Source organism: Eleutherodactylus coqui, chromosome 8, assembly GCF_035609145.1.
Source record: "Eleutherodactylus coqui strain aEleCoq1 chromosome 8, aEleCoq1.hap1, whole genome shotgun sequence".
NCBI lineage: Eukaryota > Metazoa > Chordata > Amphibia > Anura > Eleutherodactylidae > Eleutherodactylus > Eleutherodactylus coqui.
The window spans coordinates 198,206,579-198,221,936 of record NC_089844.1 but is presented as its reverse complement, the minus strand read 5'-3'; the positions used below and the strand labels follow the sequence as shown (position 1 = coordinate 198,221,936).

Genomic DNA, 15,358 nt, shown 5'->3' with positions numbered 1-15,358 from the left:
GGCTCATAGGAGTCAAAATAATAGATACCCCCACAAGTGACCCCATTTTAAAAACTACACCCCTTAACGTATTCACTGAGGGGTGTCAGGAGTATTTTAACCCCACAGTTTTTTTTTTTGAGTCAATGCAATTTAGAAGAGAAAAACTAAAATTTCATATTTTTGCAAATATGTCATTTTAAAGACAGGAATTTTTTCTATAGTACACAGGATAAGCCTGTTTGTCCCGTGCACAGAAACATACTCACTGTGGCCCTAATCTTACGTCTGTATGCACAATGGGGCCCAAAATGAAAGGAGCAACCCGTGGCTTTCGGAACAGAAGTTTTGCTTGAAGGAGATTTAGGCCCTATTGCACACTTGTAGAGCCATTGAGTGACCAAAACGATGGAGAACGCCCACAAGTGACCCCATTTTGAAAAGTAGACCCCTTAACGAATTTATCTAGGGGTAGGATGACTTTTTTGACTTCACAGTTTTTGAATGAATCTAAGCCAAGCCGAAGGAAAAAAATTACGATTTTCATTTTTTTGGTAATTCTGTCATTTCAAAAGCAGTTTTTTTGGTACAACACATATATAAATGAAGACTTGCACCCCAAAATGTGTACCCCTGTTTGTCCTGTGCTCAGAAACATACCCATTGTGGTCCTAGTATTACATCTGTATGCACAATGGGGCCCAAAATGAAAGGAGCAACCGGTGGCTTTCGGAACAGAAATTTTGCTTAAAGGAGATTTAGTACCCATTGCCCACTTGTAGAGCCCATTGAGTGACCAAAACGATGGTGAACCCCCACAGGTGACCCTATTTTGAAAAGTAGACCCCTTAACAAATTTATCTAGGGGTACGATGACTTCACATCATTTTTTGACTTCACAGTTTTTGAATGAATCTAAGCCAAGCAGAAGGAAAAAATTATGATTTTCATTTTTTTGGCAATTGTGTCAATTTAAAAACAGGTTTTTTTGTCCAGTGAACATAGGAATGAAGACGTTCACCCCAAAATGCATCCCCCCCATTTGTCCCGTGTTCAGAAACATACCCATTGTGGCCCTAATCTACTTAAAGGACACATGGCTAGGCCTATAATGGAAGGAGCACCCGTTGGATTTCAGGGTACAACGGAATAAATTCCAGGCCCCATCGCCCACTTATAGAGCCATTGAGCGTCCAAAACGATAGAGAACCCCCACAAATGACCCCATTTTGAGAACTAGACCCCTTAACAAATTCATCTAGGGGTGTACTGCGTATTTTGACCCCACAGTATTTGAATGAATCTAAGCAAAGCAGAAGGAAAAAATTACGATTTTCATTTTTTGGCAATTTTGTCAATTTAAAAACAGTTTTTTTTGTACAGCACACATAGGAATAAAGATTTTGACCCCAAAATGCATACCCCTGTTTGTCCCGTGTTCAGAAACATACCCATTGTGGCCCTAATCTACTTACAGGACACATGGCTAGGCCCATAATCGAGGGAATGCCCACTGTATTTCAGGGCAGAACTGAATAAATTCCAGGCCCCATTGCCCACTTATACGGGGAAAAAAATCGACTTCCTAAAAATAATCCCCTCCACCCCCACCCCTCTGCCATCCCCATTTTTTGGCATTCCCTAAATATTAGATAAAGATAGTAATATAAACTGAGTTTTATGTCCGAAGACGGGGGTAATTACGGAGGCTGGTTGGGTTGGGCACATGGGGCAAGAAAACCGTGTATCCCCCCTCCTCTCATGCTTTTTGGGGGTCATTTCTTGACCTCAGTGGCGGGTATGGGTTTAAAGAGTGGCGCTCTGTGAGTCTCCGTAAGCCTGATGAGGTGCGGCGGTCTCGCACAGAAGACGCTCAACAAGGTGCTCCTGGAACTGCAGGAAGGCGAACGTTCTCGGGGCTTCTTGTAAATTGCATATTATGATTATCATGCATATTATCATATATTATCATGCGTGACCGGCCTAATGTTATACCGCTACTTTATCACGTGACCGGGGACCGCTCAACGAGGCCGCCGGTCACTGCTCCAAGCACTCAGCGACTGTTGGTCGCTGGGAGCAAGGAGATTTAAAACTTCCTGGGCTTCCCGGCTCCTGCGAATGTGTCCGGCATTTTGCCGGCGGGCGCATGCGCAGCAGCCGGAAGGGTCCATGGAGGATAATCGCATCTGGATTCAAATGCGGAAGCCTCCGAGAAGATGTTTCATCTCCTCTCACCGATCGCATCGGTGAGGGGAGATGAAACTTCCACTTTTTAAAGAACTTTTACGTGATTGCCATTATGCATTGGATAACGGCGATCACGTGACCAGTAACCGCATACGGCGCCCCCCGTGACATCTCCAGGCTCTAGCCAAGAGCAGGGAGATTTTAAACTTCTTGGGCAATATTTCACTTTTGCGCATGCGTCCGCCATCATGCTGACGGGCGCATGCGCCGAAGCTGGGGTAAGGTCCGCGGATGAAAATCCCATCAGGGAACAAATCCGGGACCTTGGGTACATAATTTCATCCCCCCTTACGGATACGATCTGTAAGGGGAGATGAAACTTTAACTTTTTTAAACTTTTGACTTTTTTTTTTTTACTTTTTAACTTTATATGGTCACCGTTATCCAACGGATAACGGTGATCATATGACTGGAAACCGCATACAGCGGTCCCCAGTCATATCTCCCTGCACTCGGCTATCTGTGACAGCCGGGTGCAGGGAGATTTTGAATTAGCCGGGCTCGCCGGCCTTCTGCGCCTGCGAACCACATCGGCACATCGCAGAAGCCAGCGGGGGGTGCAGAGACCGGCCGGAGGACATGGAGGAAGTGGGGTGAGTATTTTCACCTTCCCTCATGGATCCGATCCATGAGGGGAGGTGAAGCTTTTCTTTTTTTTCACTTTTTTCACTTTTCCGCGATCGTCGTTATCCATTGTATAACGGTGATCGCGGTCCCGGGGACCGCTCACCGCAGGCCCCGCTGATATCTCCTGCCTCCCGGCTACCTACAGGAGCCGGGAGCCAGGAGATTTTAAATTTCCCGCGCCGCCGGGTCTTCTGCGCATGCGGCTGACGTAATGCCGCCTGGCGCACATGCGCAGAAGGACGGCTACGGGGCCTGGAGCATTGGGAGAGCGGGGAGCCGTGCGGCGGACTTCGGTGAGTAATTTCAGCTGCCCCGATTGATCCGATCCATCAGGGCAGCTGAATATGTAACCTTTTTCAATGCCGAGGGGGAGGGGGGTCCATATAGCCCGGGATGACAGCTCCATGCTGTCGGCTACCTGCGGACACCGACAGCATGGAGCTGTCACGTCCAGAGCCCGGGGGGCTTTATTCTCTGCAGGACACATGTTTTTACGTCCTCAGAGAATAAAGCCCACTTCGGGAGGACGTAAAAACACTATGGGCTGGTTGTTAAGGGGTTAAAGCACAAACTGAGGAAAAATGCCCAGATCACTAAAGGTTGTATCCACAGGAGCATTAAAAACTTGCTGATCGGTGAGGGTCTCGTCTCTTGGTCCCTAGGCCCCTGCTGATCTCGAGAACAGAGGGGTCCCGTTTTCCCCGCCGTCTTCACGGTGTTCCTTACTGTACCCCCTGCCGTGAGGAGGAGATTATTGAGTGGACATGTTGGAGCCCCATTCATCTTAAATGGGACTGCCTGAGATAGCCAAGCAGCAAGTGCTCAAGTATTGCCTTCAGCCCCATTGAAAGGAATGGAGCGCCGACCGCACATGCTCAGCCTGCACTTCGTTCAATTTAATGTCACTGCGGGGCTTGAACTTGTCCTGCTAACTATGTAATCTTGCAGCGGTGGGCTCTGATAGTCTCCTCTGGTTCTAATCCATCTATTGCCATATCGATCCCAGTAATTATATACTTGTGGGATATGGGCATAGACCAGGGCTATTTGATCTAGTAGTATTCAGTTTTATGGAGTTACACCGCTGGTTGCACCGATGTGAACCGGAGTATATGTGTCTCCAGTTTAACTGATTAGCAATAGCAGACTATCAATATCACTAAAATCGGTTTTCATTAATACAGATTTTACCATCTAGTCCGCCCCGTAAATGAGGGCAGGAGCACATATTTGAACTTACCTCTTTGAGTGATTGACTCTTGTGTATCCTGAGTTAATAACACTCTTGCATGACTATTGTCAATGCGGCTTTCTATCCAAGACAATGTCAATGTAAATAAGCCCCCTCTTCTGAGGGTTGGAGCAGAAGACTGTATAAAGCAAGTAATTCAGTGGGTTGCTCATACCCATATGAACCACTGGTACCCATCCTGATGAAATAGGGACCATATTTGGCACTAAAAGAAACGCGTCGATGTGATGTTTGTTTAAATAAAGCTCCGGCAATTGTGGATACAAGATATAATAGGATGCTCCACAAAAGGCTCTTTATTGTTTGAAGGAGCTCCATAAGAGCAGTGAGTTTGGATATATGATCATCCGGTTTATCCCCACTCTTTACCTTATGGATGGACATATAAGCGATGGAATTAATCTTGAGGGCTATTATTTCAAATAGTATTTTCCTCTATTAGAGGGTGCCAGCACATCCCCAATATTCTTGCTGGTGGAGTCGCATGACTTCTTTTAATTTCACACATAAGCTTTTTTAGAAGGATTTAATAAGTTATTTTTTATATATCAGTAAAGTTCTTTTCGGTGAATAATTTGTTGCAAAAGTTAAAGAACATTTCTGCCACAGTGATTAGTCTAGAACTGGGGGTTAGGCCGTCGCTGACCATTAGTAACTATAGAACTGGGGGTAAGGCCGTCGCTGACCATTAGTAACTATAGAACTGGGGGTAAGGCCGTCGCTGACCATTAGTAACTATAGAACTGGAGATAAGGCCGTCGCTGACCATTAGTAACTATAGAACTGGGGGTAAGGCCGTCGCTGACCATTAGTAACTATAGAACTGGGTGTAAGTCCGTCACTGACCATTAGTAACTATAGAACTGGGGGTAAGGCCGTCGCTGACCATTAGTAACTATAGAACTGGGGGTAAGGCCGTCGCTGACCATTAGTAACTATAGAACTGGGGGTAAGGCCGTCGCTGACCATTAGTAACTATAGAACTGGGGGTAAGGCCGTCGCTGACCATTAGTAACTATAGAACTGGGGGTAAGGCCGTCGCTGACCATTAGTAACTATAGAACTGGGGGTAAGGCCGTCGCTGACCATTAGTAACTATAGAACTGGAGGTAAGGCTGTCGCTGACCATTAGTAACTATAGAACTGGAGGTAAGGCTGTCGCTGACCATTAGTAACTATAGAACTGGAGGTAAGGCCGTCGCTGACCATTAGTAACTATAGAACTAGAGGTAAGGCCGTCGCTGACCATTAGTAACTATAGAACTGGGGGTAAGGCCGTCGCTGACCATTAGTAACTATAGAACTGGGGGTAAGGCCGTCGCTGACCATTAGTAACTATAGAACTGGGGGTAAGGCCGTCGCTGACCATTAGTAACTATAGAACTGGGGGTAAGGCCGTCGCTGACCATTAGTAACTGTAGAACTGGGGGTAAGGCCGTCGCTGACCATTAGTAACTGTAGAACTGGGGGTAAGGCCGTCGCTGACCATTAGTAACTATAGAACTGGGGGTAAGGCCGTCGCTGACCATTAGTAACTATAGAACTGGGGGTAAGGCCGTCGCTGACCATTAGTAACTATAGAACTGGGGGTAAGGCCGTCGCTGACCATTAGTAACTATAGAACTGGGGGTAAGGCCGTCGCTGACCATTAGTAACTATAGAACTGGGGGTAAGGCCGTCGCTGACCATTAGTAACTATAGAACTGGGGGTAAGGCCGTCGCTGACCATTAGTAACTATAGAACTGGGGGTAAGGCCGTCGCTGACCATTAGTAACTATAGAACTGGAGGTAAGGCCGTCGCTGACCATTAGTAACTATAGAACTGGAGGTAAGGCCGTCGCTGACCATTAGTAACTATAGAACTGGGTGTAAGTCCGTCGCTGACCATTAGTAACTATGTTACCGCAGGTAAGGCCGTTGCTGTCCATTAGTAACTATATTACTGGAGGTAAGGCCATCGCTGACCATTACTAACTATATTACTGAAGGTAAGGCCGTCGCTGACCATTAGTATCTATATTACTGGAGGTAAAGCCGTCGCTGACCATTAGTATCCATATTACTGGAGGTAAGGCCGTCGCTGACCATTAGTAACTATATTACTGGAGGTAAGGCCGTCGCTGACCATTAGTAACTATAGAACTGGAGGTAAGGCCGTCGCTGACCATTAGTAACTATAGAACTGGAGGTAAGGCCGTCGCTGACCATTAGTAACCATATTGAAACTTGGTTTCCTTCCTTACGCCCTGCCTAAGCCGTGGGCTCTATAGTACTTCTAAAGATGTCCTGTGGCTTCTGGCACCAAAGACAGCAGCTGTAAAGGTACCTTCACACGGGACAATTGTCAGGCACATGAACCCCGACAGCCGTCCCAGCGACTATTAGTCGTTGAGTGAATGCAGGCAGATCTCTTCCAGCTGCCCGCCTCCATTCACTGTAAACACGCCGCCACTCATAGATAGAACAACTCCTGTTTTACAGATGTCGCTTACTAGTTGCTTTTACTGTAAGCTGAAACAAAGCGACTACTGAGCAATTTGTGGCTCAGTGCCCTGTAGGTGGCGCTGTATTGTAGGACACTTCACAAGTACATTGGCCCAGAGAACAGCTGAGCGGTGGGATTCCTAGAGGACAGACTCCTGCCAGTCTACTATTGATGACCTATGCAGAAGATAGGCCATCAATAGTTTAGAACTGGGCAACCCCTTTAAGCAGCATAAAGCTGGTCTAGTGTTCACTCTGCAACTACTCAAGTACTGTAACTGACTGACGTGCCGATCATCACCCCCGCACACGTGTGTATATATAATATATTTAACCTACTTACCTATATATCAGGAATTCGCATACATAATCAAATATCTCTTCTTTATATTTCAGAAGAAGTATCAGTGGAAGAAAATGCAAATGAAGACCCCACGGAGACCGCTAAGGAGATAGATGAAGACCAGGTCAATGTGGCATACATAAAAACAGATCGAGAGACTATTCCAATTGAGCCGGAGATATCTCCATCAGCAAATGTTAGAAAGCCGCGAAAGGAACAATATTACCCTAATAGTCCTTTCATCAATGTGGGGAGTCGGGATCTGTACTGCGAACCCGCTGGGAATGGAATCAATCAAACGATCCTAAAAGGAAAGCTAAAAGCAAAGCGAAGACGGAAGCAAGAAGAAAAGAAAGAGGTAACTCCTGCGGACACCAATTATGTAAAGAATGATGGAAAACTGTTGGTAAAATTGGACCATGAAGGAGTTATGTCTCCGAAGACCAAGAAGACTAAAGAGGCCATGCTGAGCCTCGAACACTCAAACAGTACAGTAAGGAAAGTCCGCAAGAAAGTGACTGCTGGGTGTTACTCTAACGAAGGGTCCAGCAAGCAGAAGGAGAAACCTTCAGGACTCACGGCTCAGACTAGCGAGACGTTTTATAGTTCGGAATCCATTAAACTTCCTGGCAACGGCTCAAAAATCATATCTGACCAGAAACCAGGAAGGGAAAAAGGTGAAGGCCAGACCAAGAGCAGCAACAGCAGCTCAGAGTCGGAGGAGGACGGGGAGAGGAGTAAGAGCAAAAGCAAAGCACAACAGAATTCTAATAGTTCAAGATCTTCAACGTCTCAGTCTTCAGCCTCTACCAGCAGCAGCTCTTCTTCCTCCTCTTCTTCATCATCTTCCTCCTCCTCTTCTTCTTCATCACATTCTTCATCTTCAGCATCTTCCTCTTCTAGTTCCAGTTCTTCCTCCTCCTCGTCTTCTTCCTCATCTTTAACAGATGATGCTTCCTCAAGCAGCTCAGAAGATGATGCTGCAAATGCGGCTTCCGTCCCTTCAGACACTCAAAAGAACGCCCGCAGATACGTCAAGCCTTCCAGCACCTCCAAACCCATGATGCAGGTTAAACAGCAAAAGCAGGAGCAGCAAAGAGTTAGCAAATGCAAACCAAAAAAGAGAGAAGGCATACACCTACCTACGACCAAGGAACTGGCCAAGAGGCAGAGACTGCCTTCTGTTGAAAATAGGCCCAAAATTGCTGCATTCTTGCCTGCTAGGCAACTATGGAAGTGGTTTGGTAAACCCACCCAGGTAACTATATATTGACTCTTAGGGATGTTCCAGCCTGAAACCGTTATCATCTATTCTAGTCCGGGACCCCGCTTTCACTAGCCACCAGACCGTGGCTAGGAGTTTTGTTGGAGTGGCGATGGAACATGCACCCTCCTGCTCCATTCACAAAAATATGGCACTGCTGGAAGCGGGCGGCCGTTGTGTATGGCTGCTGCAGTCAGTCTCCTAGACATTGAATGGTGCAGCAGGTCACATGCTCGATCGCCACTCCGATCCGTATTCTCCAAGCCACAGTCTTACGGTGGGGAAGGGGGAGGGGGGGATTTAGGCCATCAGCCAGAGCCACACCAATCAAGGATTTATCACCTATTCAGTGAATAGATAATACATGCTTCAGGCTGGACTACCCCTTTAATTACAGTAAATGGACGTATACTCCTTGTTATGTATTAGAAAGGCACTTTGTACATAATAGCCTTTTTATGATAACACATAATTAAGGAAATAACATAAAAGTGCAGGATATGTCTGGTGTATCTGACAGATTTTATGGTTTGTTACTAGAGGAGAATATATATACAGCGACTCCCTCCGCTTACTGTGGCCCCAGGATACAATATATTCTACATACGGTGGGCTTTACCAGCCGTTCTAACTTGTAACCAGATTCAGCATCCAGTGTTAGCCCGGCCCTGCAGCGCATGCACTGGTAAACCCCTGTAGTACTGGTATTGGTGACCTAGTAGCGCCTCTACAGTACAATGCGGTACTACATGCTGTGTCCTGCTCTTTACCAGGATCCGCGGCTCCATTGTATTGTATTTGTGTTCTGTACTGGACGTCGGAAAAGCTTCTGTCCTCTACTAGACAAGGATTTATGGTTTCAGCCGCTCCTTGTGGCTTCTGTATGTAGGGATCTTGATTGGATATTGGCTTTTTTATTTTTGATTCACATCTTTGGGGCTTTGGAACCAATTACTCGTTTTCCATATAGTTCTGGTTTCAACAATATTTTCAACATGCAGTGGTACCCTGGAAGGAATTAACCCCTTATTACCACGGGGCATAAATGTGAAATAGATTTTGTTGCATCAAACATGGGACACGTTTTGGCCCGTCCATCCATGCACAATCATATCATCAAGAGAGAGACATAGTTAACTCAGGTCTTATTTAAAGGGCACCTGTCACGTCTGAGACAATCGCACCGCCTCACCTGTACAACGTGGCAGCATCGCTCATTCCCCAACTTACTTTGTTTAACATACGGGTTAAGGCCACTCAGACACCTCCGCTTGTAAAAATGCTGCATTTACTGCGTTTTCAGCTGCATCGACATACAATTCTGACAGTATTTGTTATAAACGCAGCCAAGCAAGCTGATAATGCTAGAACTGTTCTTCTGTGCTGCGATCCTTGTAGGGAGGCGAGTTTATGGCTTCTCCTCCATGAGGGCTATGAAGCGACGCATGTCTAAGACCCCATTTACACTGAATGATAACCGCTCAAACAATAGTTTGAGTGACCGTTTTGAGCGATCATCTTTGCATAGTCTATAGTAGCTAAGTAGCTACTTAAGAGCTATGCAGGCAGAGCAAGAGAGACCGCTGCTATCACTTGGCAAACAATACAGCTGTTTTGCCTAAGCAAACAGCTGCGTTGTTCTTCGCTCTTACAGCTCACATCCCATGAACTACCAGCGAGACACGAGCTGAAAGAATCTTATCAGCGCTGCCGACTGTGATAAGAGTCTGCACCACTAATAGAGTTCTAGTTTTTTAGAATTGAGCGAGGAAGCAATTATGCACAATAACTGCACGAAGTCTGTGCATTTAGACGCAACGGTTATCGCTCAAAAGATGGTTTTGAGCAAATTTTGAGAGATAATCGTTGTGTCTAAATGGGACTTGGGTGAGGCTTCTCCCCTGTATTCTCACGGCACTGGCTTTATCTTTGTCTGTGAGATAAGCTAGATATAAGGAGCTGCTGACAACTTCCTGGAAATTTATTTTTTCATTCTTGGTGGCAGAGCAGCCTGCTTTTAAAAACTTGGTAAAAATCACAGTAAACACGTCCTGCCTCGGGGGGGCGTGGCCAGCGACCAACATGGAGAGTCGCAAGTGAGAAAACTCCCCAGGGGGGACATCAAAATCCGTATAAAATCCTGGCCTGACCAGAACCTGAATACCTCAAACAATACCAACGGGTTCCTAATCCCTAACGGACAAGCTGGACCACAGCTGAGGACGATTGCAGCCTCCTGACACCCATAATAGGGCCGCGGACTGGGGCGGGTGAGAGATGGCCAACACCCTGCCATCTTCCCGCGCTTCGCTTATCGCCTACCTTACTGTGCCATCCTGCCGGCTGGCTGCACCGGGACTCTCGCGAGCTGCTCTCTTCCATTTACCACCCGGCGGAGGACTCCCCTGGGACCCGGGGCTGGCTGCGCCACTCCACTCACATCGGGACCCCTTCACGCTGTCTCCGGGCCGCGGAGGCCCGGATCTGATCGAGACTCAGGTGGGAGCAAACACCCCCCCCCCCCCACCCCCACTGAAACCACCAATTTCACTCCTAAAGGGAGAAGCAGCCCGCTTCCCCCACTTCTAAAGCCGGACCACCGCCGTGAGACTTGGGCGAGAGCCACGATCTATCTGCCGGCTCCGGCTGCCCCGACGCCGCTTACCTGCGACTTCCTGATATCGGGGCCAGTCCAGGCCTGATCTTGCGAGCCGAGGTTCGCTGCCTACTCCCCGTCAAGAGGTACCTGCTCCCAGCTGAACCAGTGGCGGGTCTGAACGCTCCTCCTGCCTCGCTTTGAAGCCGCTGCGCCGTTGCCGAGCACCTGTCTCCTCTGGAGGGAGACGCGGAACATCTTTGGGCCTGCGCTGCTGCCGCGGGACCTGACGGAGGTCGCGACCTCTTAGTCTCGCCGCACTGCAGCCCCTGCCGCCACACAGCTGCGACACCCAGCACTTCACAGCGTACTGACCGCGAGGCTGTGCGCCGACCTGATCCCGGCCCTGCAGGCTGAAGACTCTTCTCTTTACCTACGCCACGGGCTGCGGCTGACCCGGCCACCTCCAGCGGTTCACCTCCGGATCGCCCTGCTACCACCGGACCGCAGCGCCCGACACTTCCCAGGATTCTGTACCTGAAGGGGCTTCCTCCTCGGGTCCGGCCCTGCGGAGCCGGCAACAAACTGTAAGTTACCCATAAGGGGCTGGGGGACAACATCCTGGACTAATCACACAGACCCCCTACAGTCACAAACTCTGGCCAGGCGGCCTATGATAAGGCCACCTTATCTCCTGAGACAGCCGAGGGGCTGACTACCCCAACATACTCCCGTGGGCGGACTGGGTTGGATTGGGCCAACAAATAAGGGGCCCCGCGGTGGACACCGACCTACCTCCGACCCTAAATCGTATCGGCAAAAGCGGACTGTTGTGCCCTGCAGTCGATGGGCTGCCGTGTTTGATTGGCGCGGTTCCTCGCCCCCTCTACCGCGGTCAGACCAAGGCCAGAGCTAACCAGGCGCTACCACGGTCCGGCCGGCCGAACACTCTCCTCTCAACAGCTTGTAACAACACAAATATACGGACTTCTGATCCTTACAAAAAATACCGACACCGTCTATACCACATCGACAACTTTCATAACCCGCTACGCTAACTTAACGAATTCTATCATGAGTACACGTGCTAAAAGCGGCACCGCCGCCGAAAAGTTAAAAGGATTCTCCCGCATTGAAACCTCTGATCACACCCCACGTGCAACGCGACCCATTCAGATGAAGGAGTCTGAAAATGACCCCACGTGCAACGCGACCCATTCAGATGAAGGAGTCTGAAAATGAAACGGGGCAAACCCCAGAACCCACCATGCGTCAACTTCTAGATGCAATTAATACTTGAAAATCCTCTCTTACTAACAAAATAGAGGAGATAAAATCTGACGTCTCCTTGTTAAGACAAGACTTGCATAACATACGTGACAGAATGCGGGAAATGGAGGACCGCGTTTCCAACGCAGAAGACTCCCTGCGCCCACGTACTACGGCGGTTAAAAGGCAACAAGAGCAATAGAATTTTGCCAGTCCAAAACAGATGATTTGGAAAATCGCTCGCGCCGTAATAACCTACGCATAATAGGCTTACCCGAAAAATCAGAGGGCTCCCACCTGGAAACATTCGCTGAGACTTGGCTGAAATCGTTACTGGGAGATGACACCTTTTCTACCCATTTTACAGTAGAAAGAGCCCATCGAGTCCCTGCAAAACCACCACAACCGGGAGCCCCCCCGCGCCCTTTTCTAGTAAGGATCCTAAATTGCAGGGACCGAGACGCTGCACTACGTCAAGCCAGACTAAAGGGCCCACTAAAGTACAACAATACAACGATTTCCATATTTCCCGACTTCTCTGCCGAACTACAAAAACAAAGAGCCACCTTCACAGAAGTGAAACGGAAATTCAAAGAAAGACAAATTCCTTACTCAATGGCATACCCAGCCCGCCTACGAATAGTAGCCCAAGGAAAGGCGGTCTTCCTCCAATCTCCCACGGAGGCCCTGGAGTGGCTGGATATGCATCCCGAAACACCAAAAGATGACTGAACTTCAGCAGAACTCTAAACGTTGTTATGACCCAAGTTCTCAGCACCCCCTTGACCCATAGACGGTGTGCAATACGGCCGAGGCACCTTTAAGTTATTGGGACCCGGCGGTCAACTTCAAACCTCTAAATGCCATCAAGAGACTCCCCCCAACAACACAACATCTGCTACTTCTAGTTAGATTGTAGCTAAATCGTATTTTTGGTTTCTCTTTTTTTCTCTTCCTCTGTCTCTTTTTCCTTCTCTTTTCCTATTTTTCTTTATTTTGTTGTTTCTTGACACCTGCGCCACAACTTAAGCGAGATGTCAAAGACTAATGGTTTAAATTGTTGTACTCTGTTCTTCATTAATGTCTTGTACAAGCATGCGCTAACACAACCCTTCCCCTCATACCTACCAACGTCCTCCCTTTTCCCCCACCCCAGGGACACAGACATGATAGCTAAATCCCATACCCATATAGGCAATGATGTCCCTAAAATGTCTAAGCTGGAATGTTCGGGGACTTGGCACAGCACTCAAGCGAAGGACAGTATTCTCATACATTAAGCAAATAAACCCACATATCATTAGTTTACAAGAGACCCATCTTATCAGGGACAACATAACATAGTAACATAGTATGTAAGGCCGAATGAAGACATTGTCCATCTAGTCCAGCCTGTCTATCCTACTGTGTTGATCCAGAGGAAGGCAAAAAACCCCAAGGCGGATATCCTTTCAAAGCCATGGATCCAGTGGACTGCCCACTCCTTCCACACCTCCTCTTCCAGGGGTGTCTCTGTGCTTATTCACAAGTCGATGCGCTGGAACCCTATCACCACCCGTAGGGACCCCGAAGGAAGATTTATATTTGTATACAGAGAAATAGACTCCAAACCCTATGTCATCCTATCCATCTACAACCCACCTCACAACAAACTTCATCTCCTGCAGACTGCCATAGCGTTTGCACACCACTACCCATTGGCGGGAGTGATCTGCCTAGGCGACTTCAACATGGTAATGGACCCCACTAAAGACAAATTCCATGTACCCCTTAACGCCACTCCCACCTTAAACTCCCCTTTGAGACAGCTAATCGAAAGCGTCGGATTGGTTGATCTCTGGCGACTCCATCACCCTGAAACGCGGGAATATACCTGCCATTCACCGGGTTACAACGCGTTGACAAGAATTGATTACATATTCAGTTCCATAGAACTGGCAGTATATCTCTCAAACATAACACATTGCCCGAGAGGCATATCTGACCACAGCCCTATACTGCTAACCCTAAAATTCCCTCAACATAATATAAGGCCCAATTGGAAATTACACCCATTCTGGCTTAAGCTCATTGGATCAGATGACCAGACGCCCTTCCACATTTCCCTATTCCTAAATGCCCATAATGACAATACCCATCCTGCCTTGAAGTGGGACACTCTTAAGGCCTATATCAGAGGGTGCCTTAAGTCTGCCATTTCGCACATTAAAAAATCGACATCCCAGGCCGATAAAGAGATAGAAAATCAGACCCTAGAAGCCGAGAAAGTATACATATCTGCCCCCACAGACGCCAATAAAACAGCCTGGCTCAGTCTATCCCGTCTTTATAGACACCAAATACATGCCAAAGCCAAACGTAAATTATTTTTTTCCAAGCAACACTACTTCGAGTTAGGAAACCAATCTAGTCACAGAATCAATGTGGAATAGAGTTCACCGATGCTCCGTCTATCACAAACTGCTTTAAAGAATTCTACGCCAACGTCTATACTTCTTCCTCTCAAAACACGGTGGCGGACATTCTAGAATACCTAAACGACTTAAATTTCCCAACTTTCTCTGAAGAGCAGGTTGACCTCCTAGAAGCTCCCGTCACTCTGGAAGAGATCCAACTAATAATCCAAGATATGGCTCTCAATAAATCACCGGGTCCCGATGGTCTCCCAATAGAGACCTATCGCAAATACTACGAACAACTAGGCCCACAACTCCTTGAGGCATTAAGCCAAGCTCAAATAGACAAAACACTCCCACCTTCATTCTACAAAGCCTCCATAGTAGTGATTCTGAAACCTGGGAAGGACCCTACAGACTGCAGCTCTTATCGGCCTATATCACTGGTAAACACAGACTACAAGATCCTAACCAAAATCCTGGCCACTAGACTAAATCAGGTGATCCTGTCCATTATACACCCCGATCAGACGGGTTTCATGCCAGGGAAATCCACGACCATAAATATCCGCAGAGTCCAAACAGCCATCCAACTAGGTAAACAATATAACATGCCTTGGGCTCTGGTTTCACTTGACATGGCAAAAGCTTTCGATTCCTTGGAATGGGCCTTTCTAGAAGCCTGTCTGATCCGCTTTGGATTCGGACCTAATTTTCAACAATTGGTCAAAACTATATATAAGTCCCCGAGCGCAAATGTAGTCGTCAATGGCATCCCATCAACGGAATTTCAGTTAACAAGAGGCACCCGACAGGGATGCCCTCTATCTCCGGCCTTATTTGCCATAGCCATTGAGGCATTGGCGATCCGGCTGAGAAGCGCCCCCTACGCGACCG

The 15,358-nt window shown here is 47.7% G+C and overlaps 1 protein-coding gene across 2 annotated transcripts in view; it reads left to right on the top strand.

Moving 5' to 3' along the window:
- The window catches only part of TNRC18 (trinucleotide repeat containing 18), a 186,118-nt gene that overhangs the window by 158,752 nt on the left and 12,008 nt on the right, over nt 1–15,358 (top strand). For both annotated transcript variants that reach the window (XM_066577234.1, XM_066577232.1), the window contains exon 26: nt 6,990–8,194. In XM_066577234.1, the coding sequence (XP_066433331.1) occupies nt 6,990–8,194 (1,205 nt within the window). The remainder of the gene's footprint in view (nt 1–6,989; nt 8,195–15,358) is intronic.